We start from the raw sequence: 24,317 nt of genomic DNA, 5'->3' as shown, positions 1-24,317 counted from the left end.
CACATGGTATCCTTTTGTTCTTTGAACATGTTTGTAATACATGACGTCTTACCTGCTTAAGTGTGATATCTGGTCCTCTCACAGGCAGTTTCTGTTCCTTGATTTTTTTTTTTTCTTTGTATAGGTTCACCTTCCTGTTTGGATGCATGTCTTTCCATTTTTTTGTTGTTGAAAAACATATATTTTAGAAAGTGTATTTTGTCTATCTCTGTACAGCTTATTTTCTTGGCTACTAAAATAAACCAGAAAAGTCAGAGTCTTATTCCTGTATGGGGCAAAACCTCTGAAGTCACTTCAGAGGGTGGAGTTCTAGATGTGTGTTTAGTCATCAGAGAATGATAGTGGTTTTAGCAGTCGGATCTCTTTGTTACACTGCCTGCCTCTGACACCCAACTGACAAGTTCCATTCATTGCCTGCTAACTGTTTTGCTTTGGACCAATGCCCAGTACATAAGGTACCCTGTGGTTTCATCCAATTAAATTCTGGCCCCTTGGCAGGGGTAGTTTGTGAAGCCAGTATTTGAGGTTTGCTCTTACTCTAGGGATTGGTGGGAGATTCTTGTTAGCTGTCTCTTGTTCTGGTTGTCTCTGATAAACTAGCTTGCCTATGGTTCAGCTTTTTGCTCTCATGAAGCGATCACCTTCCTCTTAATTGCTTACCATGCTGATCTCTGTTTGAGAGTATACTTATCCTTAAACTTTCTCACACTCACTTCCAATTAAGTGAATTCCCTTGGGGCGAGCTTCATAGTCGTCTGTTATTAGAGCTTGTCTTTCTCCCTGTGAAAAGTCACCATGCCTGTGTTTTGGGGCTATCGGTAGGCATGCTGTTTGAGCGACACCACTTCTTCATGAGTAAGGTGCTGCCTGGAGGCCATAGACTCCTCTCCTCTCTTCCAGCACAGAACCTCTGCCCTCTGTGTGAACTGGGCCATGGGTGATGAGGGCCCCAGTGTTCTCTACCTACCATGCAAGGGGTAGGTCTTCACTCTGTGGGTGGAGGCTGTTGGAGACTCTGTGGGAGAAGGACTCCCTTACCACCTCTTGGCCACACTTGTCGTTAACTGAGCCTTTGTGTCTGGAGTTGAGTGGGCTGGGCAATGCTGCTCTCTGCCCCTCCCACTGGGAGCTAGGGGTCCAGGGAGGCTTATCTTCTTGGTCACATCTACTCTGAGTGGAACTTTAGTCACACTGAGCTGGGTGTTTTGGAATGAAGGAAAAAACTGATGATGGTTCTAGTCCCACAGGCTTCATTCTTTCCAAGATTTAAGAGAGATTCTTAAATGTTAATTTGTTGAATGCCCTTAGGACAATTTTCAAAGACTTTAAATGGTTGTTTTTGAAAAATGCTTTTCTTTAGTTATAGTTGTTTTGCTGGGAAGAGACTCTGCACAGCTCTTGGTGACATTTTGTGTATCTCATGTTCTTTTAATGTTATATCATAGTCTGGCATAGAGTGAACTATAAGTAGTTGAAATAGAACTGTCTTTTTCCTTAAAAAACACTATGTACATGTGTACATTCCTTTCCTGTCTTGTCACCCAAAACCTTTGCTAATAGGTGCTAGCTTGACAAGTTGGGTTTGCTCTTTTTTTTTTTTTTATTTTGTTGGAGTATAGTTGATTTATAATGTTATATTAGTTTCAGGTGTACATCAAAGTGAATTAGACATATATATATATGTATCTTCACTCTGTTTTAGATTCTTTTCCCATAGAAGTCATTACAGTATTGAATAGAGTTCTCTGTGCTGCCTGTGCTATATAGTAGGTCCTTATTAGTTATCTATTTCATATAGTGTGTATATGTTAATCCCAACTTCCCAATTTATCCCTCCCCTTCTGCCTTACTCCCTTGTAACCATAAATTTATTATCTACATCTGTAACTCTTTCTGTTTTGTAGATAAAATCATTTGTACCCTTTTTTTAGACTCCACGTGTAAGCGCTGTCATGTAATATTTGTCTTTCTCTGTCTGACTTCACTCAGTATGACACGCTCTAGGTCCATCCATGTTCCTGCACATGGCATTCTTTCTTTCTTGTTTTAATGGCTCAGTACCATTTCACTGTGTATATGTTCCGCATCTTCTTTACCTTTTCCTCTGTTGATGGACATTTTGGTTGCTTCTGTGTCCTGGCTATTGTGAATAGTGCTTCAGTGGACATTGGAGTGCATGTACCTTTTTGAATTATAGTTTTTTCCGGATATATGCTCAGAAGTGGGATTGCTGGATTAGCTAATCTCTGTCAAAGGAGGCAAGAATATATGCTGGAGAAAATACAGTGTCTTTGAGTGGTGCTGGGAAAACTGGACAACCCCATGTAAAAGTATGAAATTAGAACACTACCTAACACCATACACAAAAATAAACTCAAAATGGATTAAAGGCTGGATACTGTATAATTCTTAGAGAAAAACATAGGCAGAACACTCTGACATAAATCACAGCAAGATCTTTTTGGTTCCACCTCCTAGAGTAATAAAAGTAAAACCAAAAATAAACAAATGGGACCTAATAAAATTTAAAAGCTTTTTGTGCAACAAAGGAAATCATAAACAAAATGAAAAGACAACCCTCAGAATAGGAGAAAATACTTGCAAATGAAGCAACTGACAAGGGATTAATCTCTAGAATACACAAATAGCTCACGCAAGTAGCTCAATATTAAAAGAAAAAGATTTCTCCAGAGAAGATATACAGATGGCTGAAAAGCTCATCTTTTCAAGGTGCTCAACATCACTAATTATTAAAGAAATGCAAATCAAAACCGCAATGAGGTATCACCTCTCACTGGTCAGGATGGCCATCATCAAAACGTCTACACATTGTAAAATGCTGGAGAGGGTGTGGAGAGAAGGTAGCCCTCCTACACTGCTGGTGGTAATGTAAACTGGTACAGCCACTGTGGAGAACTGCATGAAGGATCCTTAAAAAACTAAAAATAGAGCTACAAAATGGGTTTGCTCTTTACCTGTCTTTCATCCACTTGGACATAATCCCTCCCTATCAGCCTTGGCTCTCTCTTCACTTTTGCTTTTATGCCTAGGCTCCAAATCTCTGCTTGAGTCATTGGAAATGGTGACAGTTTGTACACTGTCTGCTTGGCTCACACATTAGCTTTGATTTTCAGTCAATCCCTTGGCTTTTGTAAACTAGTTTGTGGACAGTCTGTCTTTCTCAGATGTGGTCTCCTGGAGACCAAATTCTTCTTAGGTGTTAATGTTATATGCTGTATTTATATGAAAGATAAGACATTTTACAGTTAATCTAAGACAGTTGGGTTAATTATCCTAACTGGGAACTTCATTTTAAGGCTACTTCACCAAAGTAGCTGTATGGTATTGACCTTCAAGACTATATTACAGTGTAACTTTATTAAAGGTAAAGGGAAAAACTGTCAGATAAGGTGTATTTTTAAAATTTAGATGCATCTATTAATGAGACAGAGCTTTCATCAGAGCAGTTGAAATCAGTGGACATTTTGCCTTGGGGAGCTTCACATGGATGCTGTGTTTGAAGGGAGCTATTTTTCACAGGAATTAGAGCAAGGCAGAAATTCATTGTCATTTGGGTGGTGGCAGAGCTCATTTTGGAGATCTTAGGGAATGTGTTTTTTTCCTTAATGATCTAATGTGTAAATTAAATACTTGAAGGCACATTAACAAGTAAATATTCATGTGTAACCCATTTCATTCCTGGACAATAGTCTCTTTCTGTCTTCCATCTTCAGGGAGTGTCCAGTTTTATCTGAGCATCCTTTCTTAGTATTTGACTTTAATAGCCTGTGATGAAAAGGATTTTGAACCCATCATGAAAAAGTATTTATATCTCTTACTATATAGAACTGTAGTGGCTTGAGATTGGTGGGGGTTTTTTGGCTGCACTGGGTCTTTATGCTGCACGTAGGCTTTCTCTGGATGCGGCGAGCAGGGGCTATTCTTGAGTTGCGGTACCTGGGTTTCTCATTGTGGTGGCTTCTCTTGTTGTGGAGCATGGGTTCTAGGGCACACGAGCTTCAGTACTTGTAGCTTCCTGGCTCATGAGTTATGGCTCCAGGGCTCTAGAGCATGGATTTAACAGTAGTGCACGGGCTTTGATGGTCCGCGACTTGTGGAATCTTCCTGGATCAGGGATCGAACTCATGTCTCCTGCATTGGTAGATTTTTATCCACTGCGTCACCAGGGAAGTATTGAGACTGGTTTTTGATTGTAAATGATTTTATTTATGAGCCAAAATAAAGACTTGTTTGAATGTTTTCTTGAGGTAGCTTGTTGAAGGTATAATATCCGTTTCAAGACAGATCAGAATTTAACTTTTAGATATTTTTTAGGTGATGTAAATGTGTCATTTGCATCTCTGTTTGTTCTTTAGGCCTCGGGAGCAATCCGACCTCTTGTATCTACTGTCATCAGCCCGTCTGCAGACAGCTGCTTAGACCACTCACTGGAACGTGCCAGATACAGGGCAAGTGAAATGCCACAGGCCTTTCTGTTTGATGTGATCTATGAAGCATATCAGCAGGTAAGAATCTTGGCTTTTTAAAAATCTGCCATGTTGGGTATCTTTAAGAATCACTCCCATATGTGGAGATTAGCTAGAAGAACTCCTGGTGCTCTAGAGTGAACTCAAGGCTCAAATTTGTGAAGTTGGTTCATATGAGAAAAAGACCCAGACAGAGTCTGGAGGAGTCCGTGTGAAATCTTCCTCATGATCTGCCCCCTCCAGGCTGACACAGAGCACACCTTCCTTCCCGCAATGACAAGGCAGCAGCACTGGTGTGATGCTTCTTTCCAGGGAAGCCCATTAGAAACTCGGTGTCTTAAGGCATTGGGTTGGTCATGTAGATACTTCTGCCTTGCACATAAATTTCAGATTCTCAGGAGGAAAGCAGGTGTTCAGTGTAAACCATATTGTTTACATGGATGTCTAGGCACAGTGAACCACTCTCATCAGTTAACTGTTCCCTGGAAACATGCCAAGAAACAAACTCCCTGATGCTGGCCGAGGGCCTGCCTGGTGAGTGGGTCTTTGAAAGTTAAGCAGTCTTAGCCCTACTGTAGTAAACAATCCGCACAGCTATAGAGACATTGTGTTAAACATTTAAAGGTAAGTTATTTCAAAATACCAAATCATTTATGTTTAGGTTATACTGAATTATCTTTGTTTTCATGTTTTAGAAACATTTTGTACCTGTAAATTTTACTGCTGTTCATTTCTGTGTTTATTCATTAAACAGTTATTAAATATCAGGTATTATGCTTGACAGAAACTTTCCAATGAAAAACGATCATTGCAGCAACTAAAGCAGTGCTTGGCTGACGCTAAACAATCAGTAAGTAGAGATGGATGGACTTTAGAGAGATGAGATAATAGTAACATAAATATTGACATTTTATAATAAAAGAATACCACAGTTTGGATAGTTGTTGTTGTTTAGGTGTTAAGTCATGTCCAACTCTTCTGGAACCCCATGGACTATAGTCTGCCAGGCCCCCCTGTCCATGGGATTTTCTAGGCAAGAATACTGGAGTGGGTTGCCGTTTCCTTCTCCAGGGGATCTTCTCAACTCAGGATTAAACTCATGTCTCCTATCTTGGCAGGAGGATTCTTTACCACTGAGCCACCAGGAAAGCCCACATTTTAGATAAAAAGTAGTTAATGACATAATGAATCAATATGGATTATCAAGTACTGTTTTAAATATTGACTTCTCAGTAAATGAGAACCAGTTTTCATGGTATGAATAGTTGACCATGGTTTGTTTTCTTAAAATTTGCTACACAGAAATTTACCTTCATTTGGTCATTAATCAAATGTTACCCTGTTAAAAATTGTAAAAAGCCTAAATCTTGCTGAGCTAGACATCTGCTTAATATTTCTAATATTTTTTAAGATTAATGAAAGAATTTATTCATCTTTCATTTCACTTTAAGAAGAATAAATGTTAGCTCTATTTTAGAAAATTTAATACAATCCTGTGATCCTCACATTAGAGTAGTATGTTTCAACAATTTTTGGTAGAGAATTAAGCCCTAAAGCACTGAGGTACTGATTCTCAAATTATGGTTACCAGACCAGCAACCTTAAGCATGTTTTAGATCTTGTGCAAATTCTGGGCCTTCACCTCAGACCTACTTAGTTAGAAACTCTGGGAATGGAAGCACCTATTTGTGTTTTAACAAACAAGCCTGTCATGTGATCCTGATTAACCCTAAATTTTGGGAACCAAAATTTACCACATACAACCCTAAGGTATTCATTATATGTGGTAAAGTCTCTTCTGTTGCATTCTTAGGAGAATTGAGAATGAAATCACACAAACCAACTCTTCTATGGTTCAGATGAGGAATGCTCACAGCATTTTGGAGGTTTTGATGCAAGTTCTTATGAAAATCATTTTTGATCATAAAGCAATTCATAAGGAAGTTTGTATAAAATATTTCTCTCTTATCTATACTGTTTGTGTATATATGTGTTTTGGTTTTAACAAGTAGAGAAGAGTAAAACAGGACAGAGTTCCAGGGGTGGGAAGTCATTTTCTATAGATTGGTCAGAGGAACCATGTGAAAAGGTAAAATTTAAGCCAGCATTGGGAAGTAAGTGGGGAGATACGTCATGCCGGTAACTGAGAGCTTTATTTTAGGTACAGGATGCAGAATCTAAAAAGGTGGAGTGAGGCTAGAGAAGAATGACATCATGGAGGGAAGTAGGAGATTCGGTTAGGGAGGCCCTGTGTGTGGTATCTTGTAGGGTCTTAAAGGCAATGATACGGGCTTTAGGCTTTACCTTGAATGAAAGGGGAACCTCAGATGGTACTGTGTGAAGTCCCACTTCTATGGGGCCACCCTATCCCTTGTGGGGATGGTACCTTACAGGAGGTAAGGGAAGAAGTAAGCTATTGTGATGATCAAGGCAAAGATGATGACAATTAGGACAATTTGTATAATATAGTATTTGGTGTGAAGTGTTTGTGTTCTGAAGAGAATTAGTGGTAAAATGAGGATAGGCCATTTAGTCAGGGATCAGGTATCAGAATGGGAAGACCAATGGGTCTGAGGATTTGCTCTGAATAACTAGAACACAGTAGTCCTTTATTGAGGTAGGAAATGAAGAGTTTTTGGATGATTAGATCAAAAGTTTGCTTCTGTTGTACCAAGTTTGAGATTTCCTGTAGACTTCGTAAAAAATGTGAAGGAGATAGTTGAATATGCTGCTGCTGCTGCTAAGTCGCTTCAGTCATGTCTGACTCTGTGCGACCCCATAGACGGCAGCCCACCAGGCTTCTCCATCCATGGGATTTTCCAGGCAACAGTACTGGAGTGAGGTGCCATTGCCTTCTCCGATAGTTGAACATATGAAACTATGATTCTGTGGAAAGGTCCAGATAAAGATAGGCACTTGACTTCCTGTAGAGCTCAGGGAACCCTACTCAGTGCTCTCTGGTGACATAAGTGGGAAATAAATCCAAAAAAGAGGCGATATATGCATATAGCTGACTCACTTTGCTGCACAGTAAAAACCAACACATTGTAAAGCAACTAGACTCCAGTGAAAAATTAATAAAAAGATAGAGAAGAGCTAATGCCTATCCTTCTAAAACTCTTTGAAGAAGTTGCAGAGGAAGGAACACTTTCAAACTCATTCTACGAGGCCAACATCACCCTGATACCAAAACCAGACAAAGACAACACGAAAAAAGAATACTACAGGCCAATATCACTGATGAACATAGGTGCAAAAATCCTCAACAAAATTTAGCAAACGGAATTCAGCAACACATCAAAAAGCTCCTATACCATGATCAAGTTGGGTTTATTCCAGGGATGCAAGGATTCTTCAATATAGGCAAATCAATCAATGTGATGTACCATATTAACAAATTGAAAGATAAAAACCATATGATCTCAGTAGCTGCAGAAAAAGCCTTTGACAAAAATTCAGCACCCATTTATGATTAAATGGGCCTAGAAGGAACCTACTTGAACATGGTAAAGCCCATATATGATAAACCTACAGCAAACATTATTCTCAATGGTGAAAAACTGAAAGCATTCCCCCTAAGATCAGGAACAAGACAAGGGTGTCAACTTTCACCACTGTTATTCAAGATAGTTCTGGAAGTCTTAGCTACAGCAATCAGAAAAGAAAAAGAAATAAAAGGAATCCAGATTGGAAAAGAAGATGTAAAGCTCTCACTGTTTGCAGATGACATGATACAGTACATAGAAAACCCTAAAGATAGTATCAGAAAATTACCAGAGCTAATCAGTGAATATAGCAAAGTAGCAGGATACAAAATGAATGCACGGAAGTCACTTGCGTTTCTATATACTAACAATAAAAAATCAGAAAGAGAAATTAAGGAATCAATCCCTTTCACCATTGGAACTAAAAGAAATATCTAGGAATAAACTTACCTAAGGAGACAACAGAACTGTACACAGAAAATTATAAGACACTAATGAAAGAAATCAAAGATGACATAAACAGATGGAGAGAGATTCCATGTTCCTGGGTATGAAGAATCAATATTGTGAAAATGGGTATACTACCAAACTCAGTCTATAGATTCAATGTGATCCCTACCAAATTACCAATGAATGATGTTTTTCACAGAACTAGAACAAAAAATTTCACAATTCAGATGGAAACACAAAAGACCCTGAATAGCCAAAGCAGTCTTGAGAAATAAGAATGGAGCTGGAGGAATCAACCTTCCTGACTTCAGATTATTAAGTTACAGTCATCAAGACAGTATGATACCTGCACAAAAACAGAAATATGAAACAAGATAGAAAGCCCAGAAATAAACCCATGCATTTATGGGTACCTTATTTTTGACAAAGGAGGCAAGAATATACAATGGGGCAAAAACAGCCTCTTCAATAAATGGTGCTGGGAAAACTGGACAGCTACATGTAAAAGAATGAAATTGGAACACTTCCTAACACCATATACAAAGATAAACTCAAAATGGATTAAAGACCTACGTGTAAGCCCAGAAACGGTAAAACTCTTAGAGGAAAACATAGGCAGAACACCCAATGACATAAAGCAAAGCAAAATCCTCTATGACCCACCTCCTCAAGTAACAAAAATAATAACAAAAGTAAACAAGTGGGACCTGATTAAACTTAAAAGCTTTTGCACAGCAAAGGAAACTATAAGCAAGGTGCAAAGATAACCCTCAGAATGGGGGAGAATAATAGTAAATGAAACAACTGACAAAGGATTAATTTCCAAAATATAGAAGCAGGTCATACAACTCAATGCCAGAAAAACAAACAACCCTATCAAAAAGTGGGGAAAAGACCTAAACAGATATTTCTCCGAAGACATACAGATGGCTAACAAACACCTGAAAAGATACTCAACATCGCTCATTATTAGAGAAATCCAAATCAGCACTACAATGAGATATCACCTCACATTGGTCAGAATGGCCCTCATCAAAAAGCCTATAAACAATAAATGCTGGAGAGGATGTGGAGAAAGGGAATGCTTTTGCACTGTTGGTGGGAATGTAAATTGATAGAGCCTCTATGGAAGATGGTATGGAGATTACTTAAAAAACTAGGAATAAAGCCACCATATGACCCAGCAATCCCACTCCTAAGCATATACCGTGAGGAAACCAAAATTGAAAAAGACACATGTATCCCATTGCTCATTGCAGCACTATTTACAGTAGCTAGAACATGGAAGCAATCTAGATGTCCATCAGTAGATGAATGGAGAAAGAAGTTGTGGTATATATACACAGTGGAATATTACTCAGCCATAAAAAGGAATGCCTTTGAGTCAGTTCTAATGAGGTGGATGAACCTAGAACCTATTATACAGAGTGAAGTAAGTCAGAAAGAGAAAGATAAATATTGTATTCTAACATATATATGGAATCTAGAAAAATGGTACTGAAGAATTTATTTATAGGGCAGCAATGAAGAAAGAGTATTCTGCTTCTGGGAATTAGGAAATGGATATCTTGGGAAGGACATTTTTCAGGAGAGGAGTGGCCTCAGAGTAAGAGGGTAGTGTCCCCGGAGCCTAGTGAAGAAAGGTGTTCAAGAATGATTCGGTGCTCCATGATGGGTTAGACAGAAGGAAGGACTGAGAACTGACCATAAGCCTTACTAATGTGAGATGAGCAGTGTTTGAAGGGGAGCAGTAGTAACAGACCCACTCCAGTCCTCTTGCCTGGAAACTCCCATGGACGGAGGAGCCTGGTGGGCTGCAGTTCATGGGGTCACTAGGAGTCGGACATGACTGAGCGACTTCACTTTCCCTTTTCACTTTCATCCATTGGAGAAGGAAATAGCAACCCGCTCCAGTGTTCTTGCCTGGAGAATCCCAGGGACGGGGGAGCCTGGTGGGCTGCCCTCTGTGGGGTCGCACAGAGTTGGACACGACTGAAGCGACTTAGCAGCAGCAGCAGCAGTAACAGAAGCCTGGGTGCAATTGATTGGCTAGAGAATAGGAGGCTGCTCTTTATAGGAACCTCCATGCATATGGAGGAGACAAATGGGGGTAACCAAAGGGGGTTATAAACTAAGAATTTTTTTTACTAAGGTGGATGACATAGCATATTGATTGTAGTTATTGTTGTTCTGTCACTAAGTTATGTCTGACTCTGTGACCCTATGGACTGCAGCACGCCAGGCTTCTGTGGTCCTATCCTGAGTTTGCTTAAACCCATGTCCATTGAGTCGGTGCTGCCATCCAACCATCTCATCCTCTGTTGCTCCTTTCTCCTCCTGCCCTAATCTTTGCCAGCATCAGAGTCTTTTCCAGTGAATTGGGGTCTTCACATCAGGTGGCCGAAGTATTGGAGCTTCCGCATCAGTGCTTCCAATGAATATTCGGAGTTGATTTCCTTTAGAATTGACTGGTTTGATTTCCTTACAGTCCAAGGGACTCTCAAGAGTCTTATCTAGCACCATCAGTTCTTCAGCGATTAGCCTTCTTTATGATCCAAATCTCACATTTGTATATGACTACTGGAAAAACCATAGCATTGACTATGGCACACCACCGGCAAAACCAAACCAAACCATTGGCAAAATGATGTCTCTGCTTTTTGATACACTGTCTAGGTTTGTCACCGTTTCTTCCAGGGAGCAAACATTTTATTTCTAGGTTACAGTCATGATCCACAGTGATTTTGGAGCCCAAGAAAATAAAATGTTACTGCTTCCACTTTTTCCCCCGACTATTTGCCATGAGGTGATGGAATCAGATGCCATGATCTTAATTTTCTGAGTGTTGAGTTACAGGCCACCTTTTTCACTCTCCTCTTTCACCCTCATCATGAGGCTCCTTAGTTTCTCTTTACTTTCTGCCATTGGAGTGGTATCATCTCTTTATATGAGGTTGTTGATATTTCTCCTGGCAGTCTTGATTCTAGCTTGTGATTCATCCAGCCTGGCATTTTGCATGATGTACTCTGCATATAACTTAAATAAAAAAGATGACTATATACAGCTTTGACATACTCCTTTCCTAATTTTGAATCATTCATGTGTTCCATGAAAGGTTCTAACTGTTGCTTCTTGACCTGCATTCAGGTTTCTCAGGAGACAGGTAAAGTGGTTTGGTATTCGCATCTCTTGAAGAATTTTCCACAGTTTATTGTAATCCACTCAATCAAAGGCTACAGCATAGTCAGTGAGATAGAGGTAGTTGTATTTTTGGAATTTCCTTGATTTTTCTATGATCCAGTGGATGTTGGCAATTTGATATCTGGTTCTTCTGCCTTTTCTAAATCCAGCTTGAACATCTAGAAGTTCACGGTTCATGTACTGTTGAAGCCTGGCTTGAAGGATTTTGAGCATTGCCTTGCTAGCTTGTGAAAAGAGTGCAATTGTACAGTAGTTTGAACATTCTTTGGCACTGCCCTTCTTTGGGATTGGAATGAAAACTGACCTTTTCTAGTCCTGTGACCACTGCTGAATTTTCCAAATTTGCTGACATACTAACTGCAACACCTTAACAGCATCATCTTTTAGGATTTGAAATAGCTCAGCTGGCATTTCATCACCTCCACTAGCCTTGTTTGTTATAATGCTTCCTAAGTCCCATTTTACTTCAGACTCCAGGATGTCAGGCTCTAGGTGAGTGACCATACCATGTGGTTATCTGGGTGATTAAGACCTTCCTTGTATAGTTCTTTTGTGTATTTTTGCGATTTCTTTTTAATGTCTTCTGCTTCTGTTAGGTCCTTACCGTTTCCGTTCTTTATTGAGCCCATCTTTGCATGAAATGTTCCCTTGGTATCTCTAATTTTCTTGAAGAGATCTCTAGTCTTTCCCATTCTTTTATTTTCCTCTATTTCTTTGCACTATTCATCTAAGAAGGCCTTCTTATTTCTCCTTGCTGTTCTCTGACATTCTGCATTCAGTTATTGCATTAAGATATTGATATGCTGATGTAATTATTTCAGTTCAGGTCAGTCGCTCAATTGTGTCCAACTCTTTGTGACCCCATGGACTGCAGTATGCCAGGCTTCCATGTCCATTACCAATTCCCAGAGTCTACTAAAAATCATGTCCATTGAGTCAGTGATGCCATCCAACCATCTCATCATCTGTCATCCCCTTCTCCTCCCTCCTTCAATCTTTCCCAGCATCAGGGTCTTTTCTGATGAATCAGTTCTTTGCATCAGGTGGCCAAAGTATTGGAGTTTCAACTTCAGCATCAGTCCTTCCAATGAATACTCAGGACTGACTGATACTGTATTGAGAAGGGATAGGGTATAGTATAAGGCTACAGAGACAGGAGCTAAGGCCATATTTGGGTATAGATGTAGATTAATAGATGTAGGGAAGATGTGGAATTTGTTGTTCAGTTTTTATCTTCTCAGTGATATGGGGTTCAAATATTAGGTGAGACCCAGGGAGGGGTGGTATCTAGGCTTAGGAAAGAGAAGGTTTGAAAGAGTAAATACTGTCTTGTGTTCTTAAATTCTTGCACTTAAGTTAAAAATATACACAACTTGTCCCAAGGAAAAACACAAAACTGTCCCAAGGAAAAAAATTCATCTATATTCAAGGATTATTTTCTGGGCATTTGTGGAAAATTGAAATATTTGATTGAAAAACCACCTAAATGGGTCAGTCATTAATGTGACCTTGAAATATGTACTTGACCTGTGAAGTTGTTATATTTTATCAAGGGTGTAACTTTCCTTTGTGGAACTCATATAGAAAATACATAATAGTGTTAATCATTTCCTGAGTTCATCAGAAATTAGTTAGTTGTATGTCTGGTCACATGAGATTGAATTATATGCAGAAAAAACACCTCTTAATCTGATCTAAAGTCATATGCACATGACCAAAAAGGTTTTTATTTTCATTTTTTAAAATTTGAGATTATGGATGACTTTTCCTCCTCAAATGGTGCTATGGCGTTGGGCGCTTATAGATGTCAAGATGCAGTTCTGTACGTGGGTCTGCTGTGTTGTTTTCCCAACCATTTCATCTGCTCTCATTCATTCTCCTGTTCTATGTGCTCTAGTTATGCTCACCTTATTTCCTCAAATACAAGTTTGGTCTAGAACTTTACTTCTTATCTTGCTATATATCCTTTAGATAGTATGTGAATTATCATTTAGAGAAGACTTTACTGTCCACCGTCATATCCACTGGGTTAGACCAGCCTACTACACGTTTTCCAAGTGCCCTGTTTTTTCTGCCCAGCATCATAATTAGAGTGGAATAATTACTTGTGAAATTAATTACAAAATGTCCAACTCTCCTGCTAGACCATGTGCCCTGTGAAGGTAGGGATGGTATCTGTCTTAGCAACTTGGCTGACACATTGTTAGTACCAAGTACATATTTGTTCAATGGATGAACAGAAAAGAATATGCATATAAATATGAAAAATCTCCAATGTACTGGTTCTTTTGGGCCACTTCAAGATATTAAAACTGTTTCCACTCTGCATTTAGACACCTATGCAAATGTTACCTCCTTAAAGGAGCTTTCCACTGATAACCTTATATAAAATAACATTTTTCATCATGTAATGCTTTATTCTGCTTTAGTTTCATATCACTGATGTTTTTCTCTTTCCTGAATGTTCCATGGGAGCAGGGATTTTGTCTTATCTCTAGCACCTGGAAGAGTTCGTGGCTTCTGTGAAGTTTGTAATATTTTCAAATGTAAGAATTTTATACATACATAGGTATACATAGGCATGAGGTGTCCAAAGTACTGGAGTTTCAGCTTCAGCATCATTCCCTCCAAAGAAATCCCAGGGCTGATCTCCTTCAGAATGGACTGGTTGGATCTCCTTGCAGTCCAAGGGACTCTCCAGAGTCTTCTCCAACACCACAGTTCAAAAGCATCAATTCTTCGGTGCTCAGCTTTCTTCACAGTCCAACTCTCACATCCATACATGACCACTGGGAAAACCATAGCCTTGACTAGACGGACCTTTGTTGGCAAAGTAATGTCTCTGCTTTTGAATATGCTGTCTAGGTTGGTCATAACTTTTCTTCCAAGGAGGAAGCGTCTTTTAATTTCCTGGCTGCAGTCACCATCTGCAGTGATTTTGGAGCCCCCCAAAATAAAGTCTGACACTTTCCCCATCTATTTCCCATGAAGTGATGGGACCGGATGCCATGATCTTCGTTTTCTGAATGTTGAGCTTTAAGCCAACTTTTTCACTCTCCTCTTTCACTTTCATCAAGAGGCTTTTTAGTTCCTCTTCACTTTCTGCTATAAGGCTGGTGTCATCTGCATATCTGAGTTGATTGATATTTCTCCCGGCAATCCTGATTCCAGCTTGTGCTTCCTCTAGCCCAGTGTTTCTCATGATGTACTCTGCATATAAGTTAAATAAGCTGGGTGACAATATACAGCCTTGACATATTCCTTTTCCTGTTTCGAAACAGTCTGTTGTTCCCTGTCCAGTTCTAACTGTTGCTTCCTGACCTGCATACAGGTTTCTCAAGAGGCAGGTAAGGTGGTCTGGAATTCCCATCTCTTTCAGAATTTTCCACAGTTTATAGTGATCCATACAGTCAAAGGCTTTGGCATAGTCAATAATGCTATTGTTGCTTAGAAATGATTTAAAAAAACTTTCATTCTTTGAATTTTTAATGACATCAAGCACTTGCTAAAGAAGAAGATGACTAAAGAATAACAAATTCAGTAGTGATAATTATGCAGTCTGTAGAAACATGAGGGAAAGCACTAGATTGGTTCAAAGTATTCTTATGGGATATTCAAATACATAATCATGTTCTATACTGGTTTTGAAAAATTTTGTACAAAAGCTTTTAAAATTACATGAATCAGTTTCTTGTGGAAAATTGATATGGTGGGTACAGATGGTATTCTTTTTTTTTTTTTTTCCTTTCTCCCAGGTACATTTTATTTTTTTTTTAATTAATTTTTTATTTTACTTTACAATTCTGTATTGGTTTTGCTATACATTGACATGAATCCACCACGGGTGTACATGCATTCCCAACAGATGGTATTCTAAACTTTATTGAGAGACCTGGCCTCATTTCTAACACAAATTTTTAAGTTTTCAGTGAGGATCTTAGAAGATAAATTTTCGTGAAAATGTACACGCATGGAAGACACATCAGGTCTCAACTAGTGACAGAATTGTTCTTTTGGTGTTAACTATGTAGTCTTTGATATAATAGACTTTACTGTAGAGATTAATGTGTTAAATTTTCTCAATCTCCATTAAGAGTATTTTAATAAAAATGAGTGTTTAACTTGAAAGGGAAAAAACACCTTTCAAAAACATGCCTAAAACAACCATTTGATTTTTAAAGATTCCTGTCACTTAAGTATCTAGGTCCGAGAATACAGTCATACAATTAAAGAAATATAACAGGAATTTCTCTTTGTAATATGTATCCTGCCCACATCCCACACGTATTAGAATGACTGAGACTTGTATCTTATACTGAGTATTAACACATTAGGCTTAAATGCTGAGTTAACAGGAAACCAATTTCGAACATGAAATTTTTTGAAGAGTCTTTTCTTTATATCCACAAACAGTACACTTCTCAGCTGTCTTATTGCCATTTTTACATGATGTGCTTGCCCATTCCTTCTCTTCCGTCACTCAGTGTTTAGGTAGGCCTGGATTGGAGTTGGAGTGATCAGGAAGAGCCTTGGAATAAAGTCTCAGAAAAAAATCTCACATTACATGGAGTTTTGAAAAGGAAAAGTAGGAAAGATAGGAGGGCACAAATTGTTTTTATAAATGAAGAATTGACCTGCTTTTGCTGTCTCCCATGGATTTTGGATAGTTTACATTTTCCTTTGTTTCAAGGTATTTTACTTTTGTTTTTGATTTTCTTGTCCATTGGTTACTCAATAACATGTTGTTTAGTTTCTACATTTGTTTTCTCCAGTTTTCTACTTGGAGTTGCTCTTTAGTTTCATGGTTGGAAAAGATGCTTGATTTTATTTCAGTCCTCTTAAATTTATTGAGACTTGTTCTGTTACCTAACATGTCATCTATCCTGGGAAATGTTTCATGTGCACTTGAAAATAATGTGTATTATATAGTTTTTGTATGGAAAGTTCTGTATCCAATCTATCTTGGCTAATGTGTCTTAAGGCCATTATTTCTAGATCAATTTTTTTGGTCTGGATGATCTGTTTATTGTTGTGAGTATTAAAGTCACCTAGTGTTACTATATTGCTGTACATCTCTCCCTTTATGTCTATTAATATTTATGTATTTAGGTGCTCCTACATCGGGTGTATAAATATTTTTGTATTATCTTCTCCTTGGATTAACTTCTTCATTACTCTTTAATGCCCTTGTCTTCAGTTAGTCTTTCTTTTACAGTCTTTTTTGTTGAGTATGCATGTTGCTATCCCCAACTGTATGTTTTTTGCTTCCATTTGTATGGAATTTTTTCCATCACTTCACTTTCAATCTTTTTGTGTCTTTATATCTTACACTAGTCTCTTGTAGGCAGCTTATAGATAGGTCTCATTCCTTTTGTCCATTCAGCTGCTCTGTCTTTTGGAGCATTTAGTTTATTTAGATTAAAAATGATTGTTATATATTGCTAGATATTATTTGGGTGATTTCCACTATTTTGTCTTCCAGGTCGAAGATACATTTTTCTGTATCATCTAATCTGCTATTGATTGCTTCTAGTGTATTTTTCATTTCAGTTGTTGTGTTCTTCAGTTCTGATTAGTTCTTTCTTACAGTTTGTAACTTTTTGTTAACAGTCTTCTCTCTATTTTTGTCCTGAGTTGGGTAAGCATGTTTATGTCTGCTACTTTTAACTCTTTATTAGGGAAGTTGTCTCTGTTTGATTAGACTTGGGGCGAGTGGCTTTATCTTGTTCTTTAATTTCTGCATGTCTTTGAATTAAGCAGAATAGTTGCCTCTTCTGGTCTTAGGGCTTCCCTGGTGCCTCAGCTGGTAAAGAATCTGCCTGCAATGCAGGAGACCCCTGTTTGATTCCTGGGGTGGGTAGTTCCCTGGAGAAAGGATAGGCTACCCACTCCAGTATTCTTGGGCTTCCCTGGTGGTTCAGATCGTAAAGAATTCTCCTGCAATGCAGGAGACCTGGGTTCAATTCCTGGGTTGGGAAGATCCCCTGGAGGAGGGCATGACAGCCCACTCTAGTATTCTTGCTTGGAAAATCCCTATGGACAGAGGAGCCTGTTGAGCTACAGTCCATGGGGTCACGAACAGTCAGACATGACTGAATGACTAAGCACATGCACGCAGCTGGTCTTAAGGGCCTGGCTTTCTTTAGGTGTGTGCCTAGTGTAGGCTCTGTGGGATGGGTGACTTGGAGAGGTGGGCTGGAATGGTCTTGGGCTGGAGGGTCTCTAGGTGCACTGTGATGGGCCTACCTTGGAAGGACCACTGGAACTTGAATGGGCACTGTGAGGTTCTGGTGGGCACTATAGGAGAGCTGACTTGGTAAGATGCCTGGAGCTGGTATGGGCCCAGAGGTTGTGGGGGCACTGTGGCAGCATTGGCAGGCCAGTTGAGTGCCTGGACTGTGTTCCCACCGGTGCCATCAAGGTTGAGGAATGCAAAAATGGCAGTCTGTGGCGCCTCTGATCCGAGAGAGAGTGTCAGCTGTTCCTCACTATCCCTATGCCTTCCATTTGGCAAATACTCTTTGGTTAGTAAATGCATTTCCTTCATGTAGTACAGGTGCCCTTTAAACCACTGTTTATTTTTCATGGTGCCCCAGGACAGGCAGATCTGTACACAGGCCCCTTGGTGATGTCCCTGCTTACAGCAGGTTGCCACATTGTGGGGTGTGATTTTCACTGATAGCATCTTTCCTACCCATCTTCATCTGTGTGGTCTTTCTATTACTTGTTGCGCAGAAGGTGTTCAATCAGCCCTCAGTTCTTCAGGAGTAAGTGCTCTCTGTGTAGATGTAGACTTGGTGTGTCCATGTGAGGAGATTAGTTCTAGATCATTTTACGCTGTTGAATTGGACTGGAACCTGATTGCTATTGTTAATTAACATTTCAGTGTCTGTAATGGTTATTGAACTATCAAAGCTTTGTCATATTCCTGGTGCCAATTTTGACACACTATGTTTTTCTGGAAATTTATCTGTTTATTGATATTTCAAAGTTATTGACATATTATTTTTAATGTTTATCTGTAGGAAGAGGCTATTTGTATAAAAATCAGCCAATTATATATCTTCTTTGGAGACATGTCTATTCAAGTCCTTTGCACCTTTCAAAAACTAGGTTTTGTTCTTGTTCAGTTGTGGGAATTCTTAATATATTCTGGATATTAATGCCTTACCAGATTTGCTATGCAAATATTTTCTCCCACTCTGTGGACTGCCTTTTCAGTTCTGGTGATAGTGCCGTTTGATGCATGGGTCTTTTAATTATGATATACTCGAATTTATCAAATTTTGTCTGTGTTTTGGTGCCATATCCAAGAAGCCATTGAAAAATCAGTGTCCTGAAACCTTCTATGTTTTCCTCTAAGAGGTTTACAATTTTAGTTTTTACACGTAAGTCTTTATTTCATTTTGAGTTAGTTTTTGTGTATGGTATTAGGTGAAAGTATGACTTGATCCTTTGGCATGTGAATATTCATTTTCCCCAGCATCATTTGTTGAAAATGCTGTTGTTTCCCCATTAAATAGTCTTTGGACTAAATAATTTGACCAAAAATGTAAGGGCTTATTTCTGGGCTATTTCTGTTCCACTGGTCTATTTGTCTGTCTTTATCCTAGGACCACACTGATTTGATTACTGTAGTTTTGCATTAAGTTTTGTAGTTGTTTACTATGTTTTGAAATCACAGCATGTGGGAATTTCTTTTCTTCAGGGTTGTTTGGGTATTTGGGGTGATCATGCGTGGACTCTACTGTTGCTCTGCTTAGTTGCTTCAGTTGTGTCCGGCTTTTTGTGACCCCATTAACTGTAGCCTGCTGAGCTCCTCTGTCCATGGAATTTTCCAGGCAAGAATACTGGGGTGGGTTGCCATTTTCTCCTCGAGGGATTCTTCCTTACCCAGGGATGGAGCCCATGTCTCCTGCATTGGCAGGCGGATTCTTCACCACTGAGGCACCAGGGAAGCCCCTAAACATATCTTGAATCTTTCTTTTGTTTTCATTATCTAGCAAAGTGCCTCAGATCTAGTAGATGTTTAATGCATGTTGTTGGGAGAATTCTAAAATTTGTGAGGTCTTGGTATAATAAATTGTAAGAGCATTGTATATTTTATATTATATACTTAGTGTAGAAACCTTAGAGAATATAGAGTTTTTTCATGCTCTTACCCTGGTTCATACCTATTCTTTAGGAATGTGTATTAATAATATATGAATATCTGTCTTTACCTGTGTTAGATAATGTTTTAAAAAAGGCAATGTGGAGGCAGTCTAATTACAATTGCTTGTAAGAAAAACAAACGACAGACAAAAGATGAGGCAAATAGGACATAGAATTAGACTGAAGAGATCACAAAACAATACGGTTGTTACTTTCTTCCTGTAGTTCGTCCTGAGTTCATGACATTGTAATGGAAAAATAAGAAATTTTTTATTAAAAAAAAAATTTCCAGGCTGGGAGATTACTGGAAATCTTTGCTGTGTTAATACCTTTCTGGTAAGAAAGTTAAAGGTGGGGAATGGAATGCGTGGAAAGAGGCCTCCAATGGAAATATATGCTCTGTTCTGAGCAGTAGGCAGAGGGCCTCTTGGAGCTGTCAAAGGCTTTTTGTTTTATCTGTAAATTCCTGATCTTTTGGTTACAGAATTTGGCAAGATAAGCTGCTTTTTTTTTTTTTAAAAAAAGTAAACAAATGAACTGAAGAGATACAGTATTTTCTCTTTTTGATGTTTTACTACGAGAGTCTGCATCTCACAGTAGGAACTGACTTCTGGAGGACAGTTGGGAGAGGGCAGGATTTTTAAGGAGGTTTGAGAAATTACATGGACACTGAAGAATTAGACGTAACTGACAGTCGAGTTCCAGGCTTTGTATGTGACAGGAGATGACCGGCAACAGCCCACAGGCAGTCCTTCTAATTCATGCTCTTCCAAAAATGACAGAGTTCCTGACTACCAAGCAATTCCATGATCACATCATGAACCATACTGTGTACTAGCAAAGAGATGCTGTTATTTAGAGGGAAGAAATAAGTTGCAGAATGAAAAAGTTCTTGGTTTACTTGACTGTAGAAGGAAACCTTGTAAGGTTTGGGTTCATCCACAATCAGATGATGAATTAAATTTTGATCTCATTTAGTTCTTGGACTTCTTATGTTAATTTGTGTAGTATATGTATTAACATTAATTTACCAGCTCATGGCCAAAAAAGCTTTGGAGGCAGATTTAAGAACTTAAACTCTTATGTGAGGGTCTTTTTAAAAAAATTTTTTTATTGGAGCATAGTTGAGTCACAATTTTTTTTTTCAGGTGTACAACAGAGTGAATCAGTTATACATATAGATTTATCCCCCCTTTCTAGATTCTTTTCTTATATAGGCCATTATGGAGTATTGAGTAAAGTTCCCTGTGCTATACAGTAGGTCCTTATTAGTTATCTACTTTATATGTAGTAGTATGTGTATGTCAATACCAGTTTCCCAGTTTATCCCTCCCAAGGCTCTTTCCTTTTAGGAAAATCAGAGAATGATGGGAAAATATATAGTGAGATATTTGGAGTACATCCTTTATCATGAAGGAATATAAATTTTAAAATTCATAGCATTTCATTCACACCTATCAAACTGTATGTTCTGTTAAGTGGGTGAATTAATGACTATTCTTTTCTGTGCCTCTCTGAATCACGTCCTCTTGTAGTGGGTATCTGAATTACACTCATCTGTGGTAGGCCTTGCTGGATCAGGGCTAGATTGGAAACTGTTTTTCTACGTTAGATTGGCCAAAAGGACAGTATGAATGAGTTTTGGAAGGCTGAAGGAAAGCAGAAGGCTTTTTTCTCCTAAAGTCTTTTTGTTGTCAGATAGATAGACCGACGGACGCAAAGACGCCTGGTAGCTGCCCCCTGTCCTCCCCACGTCACACCATCTAGCTTGTCTCTCTGACTTAATAAAGCCATTGAGAGTTACTAGCCCCAGTTCACCACCAGACGGACACTGGCCTGGGGGCCAGGTGAGGCCGTAGCTACGCAGACCTCTCCGTGACTTCCCCTCAGCATCCCCCTTCGGTGGCAGGGCATGTTTGTCTACTGAGATGGACTGATCAGTGTTGCCTTCTCTGATCCTTGAGCCTGCCTGTCCAGTGCACGTCTTCCCCAGCCACACACAGCCTGAAGTCGAATTCCTGGAATCCCGTATCACATGTTACTCCTCAGACTGGTACATCTAATTCAGGTGTGGAGTTTTGTCCAGACTGCGTCCACTTACATATTGTATAAGCAACTCTTACTGTTTTGTGTTGTTGCTCAATTATTTTCTTAGCATTTTAAAAATATGCACGTCTCTTATAAAGTAATAATTTTGCATGCTGTTTGATGCCAAAGTTGTTTGAGTTTGTAATATAGCTTTCTTCTTGGGTGTTTCACAAAGCATTGCCAGAAGAACCGGAAGGAAAGTTTTGTTTTTAAGTGGTTCCGGCAGGGTTTTGCTTTACTGGGCTGTTGCCTAGAACATTGAAAAGTAATGTATAGTGACATAAAAAAGATTATTAACTATATACTATATTAAGTCTGGCATTTTAGGAGCCATGTTTGTTGTAGAGAATAGCTGTGTCTGAAATAGTTGTGTGGAGCCAATCCTTCAGGCTATGTGCCCTTCAAGATGTTCTGATATATTGTGGACTTCTAACAAATAAAAATTTAATCTCTGCCCTATACATGATTTCAAAGTTTGTCATGATTTTATGGACATTGCTATTTGTGGGCATAAATGTCTTGAGAGAGTTTGATATTTCTAAATATAACCTCGAGATGTAGTTTAGCATTATCTCAGCCATTAAAGGAGACATTGTCATAGGTTTTTAATAAACTCAATTTCTTTTATAACTAGTGGAATTATTATTATTATTATTTTTAACTGAGATCATTTTGGACAGGGTTTATTTTTAGTGAAACTTAGGAGCAGTGCAGAATGCCAAGATGGCCATATATGTCGTAAACCTCCCAGTAGGTAATCTGAAACAATATAGTGGGAGTTCTCTGCTTATGATGTTCTCCAGGTTCTGTGTCAAATCATTTCCTAGGGTTCTTGGCTCCTAGTCAGGACAGAATTTCTTGAATAGACATTTATTCAGTTTATCATTCAAAAATGATAAACTCCAAAACTTCCTTGAGAGAGAGACATGGGTAGAGAAAGAGAGATGAGATACGTATGTATATATGTGTGTTTGTGTAAAGGGAATGAGGACCAAAAATGTGCAAAAGTGGGAAAGAAGTCAGCCCTTGAAAGAAGGGGCTCAGGCTAGGGAAGACACGTATTTACATACAGTATGGTGTGTGGGTGCTAGGTCGCGTCCGTTGTGTCTGACTCTGTGTGACCCCATGGGCTGTAACCCGCAAGGCTTCCTGGCCATGAGATTCTCCAGGCAAGAATACTACAGTGGGCCTCATGCCCACCGTGAGGGGTTCTTCCCCACCCAGGAATCGAACCCACATCTCCTGCAGCGCCTGCATTACTGGTGGACTTTGTACCGCTGAGCCACCGGGGAGGCCCGTACAGTGTGGTACTCGGCTCTAAATCCACCCTGCACTCCATTGCTGGATCCCGAAGACGTGGACATCTCCCTTTTGCCGCGGAGCGCGCTAACGACACTGCAGGAGGAAAAGGCCTTTCTTCTTGAGTCTGGTGTACTTTCATTCCTGCTAGATACACAGCTGCCCTCTGAGTGTGTGTGGCACTCAGCGCCACTCACTCCTGAACGAGTTTTTGATGCGAGTTCTGGCCTGCCGTTCTCTGCCTGCTGACAGGCTGGTGGAGGATTTCCTGCTTGCAGTCCTGGACTGCACTTGTGTGCATGCCAATGTTGGTTGCTTGGCATTCCAGCAGGAGGATTTGGGCTTGTCAGTCCCTGTCCGCAGTTCCTTGTTCATCAATCTCAGGCTCCCTGCCATCCAGAGGGGCTCTTAGCTTGCCAGTCCTCCTTGCTCATGGTTTCTGAAATGCCAGTCTTAGCTTGTTGACTGTGTACCATCTCTGGCCCAGGTCAAGAGGCTAAACTCCTCCACCATCTAGTGGGCCACAGCCATACTTTCTCCAGGGAGATTGGAATCTCAGCCTTGGATTGAGGCCCTACCCCCTTTTTTTTCCAAGTTGTTCCTTCCTTGGGTGTGTTCCCTCAGAGTTGGTATGTTTTATAGAGTTCTGTTTTACTCATTTGTAGTATAACAATTGTACATAGTTAATAATACTATATGTTAAATCTCTCCTGTTGAAATGTTTGTGTAGTTGACAACTCCCGATTGATACCTGAAGTGGTTCTGCCTGAGGTAACTTCTTGGTCTCTGAGATGGTCAGGCTGAGAACTTTTTTTTTTTTTTTTTGTCCTGAGAAATTAGATGGTGGAGTTTGGGTTGCTAAGGAAGTTGGCCATTGAAAGGGCTATTCCAAAATGTTGGGAGCCACAGAGGAGGCAGGCCTGAAACATGCATATGAAATCTCCTCAAGCCTTTGCCGGCTTCCAGGCTGTGCATTGTGCAGTATTCACAGTATTCTAAGAGTCTCGGGAAAACATCAGCTGGAAGCCTGAAGGACATGAACAGAGAGACCTCAGCTCCTCACCCTAAAGAAGACAGGATTTGGAGTCAGAGTCTTGGCATGCTAAAGGGAACTGGTAAACACCTCTGGCTTCTCATCAGTATTCTAGGAGGA

At 39.5% G+C, this 24,317-nt stretch overlaps 1 protein-coding gene across 1 annotated transcript in view; it reads left to right on the top strand.

Annotated features, from left to right (window-relative positions):
- Positions 1-24,317, top strand: part of CRPPA (CDP-L-ribitol pyrophosphorylase A) — a 362,731-nt gene that overhangs the window by 35,482 nt on the left and 302,932 nt on the right. Inside the window, exon 3 of the mRNA XM_040260600.1 lies at positions 4,377-4,526. Within this exon, the coding sequence (XP_040116534.1) occupies positions 4,377-4,526 (150 nt within the window). The remainder of the gene's footprint in view (positions 1-4,376; positions 4,527-24,317) is intronic.

The sequence above is a fragment of the Oryx dammah genome, unplaced genomic scaffold, assembly GCF_014754425.2.
Source record: "Oryx dammah isolate SB20612 unplaced genomic scaffold, SCBI_Odam_1.1 HiC_scaffold_18, whole genome shotgun sequence".
In the NCBI taxonomy this organism is placed as follows: domain Eukaryota; kingdom Metazoa; phylum Chordata; class Mammalia; order Artiodactyla; family Bovidae; genus Oryx; species Oryx dammah.
The sequence above is the reverse complement of the archived record's forward strand: the minus strand, read 5'-3'. Positions and strand labels throughout refer to the sequence as shown.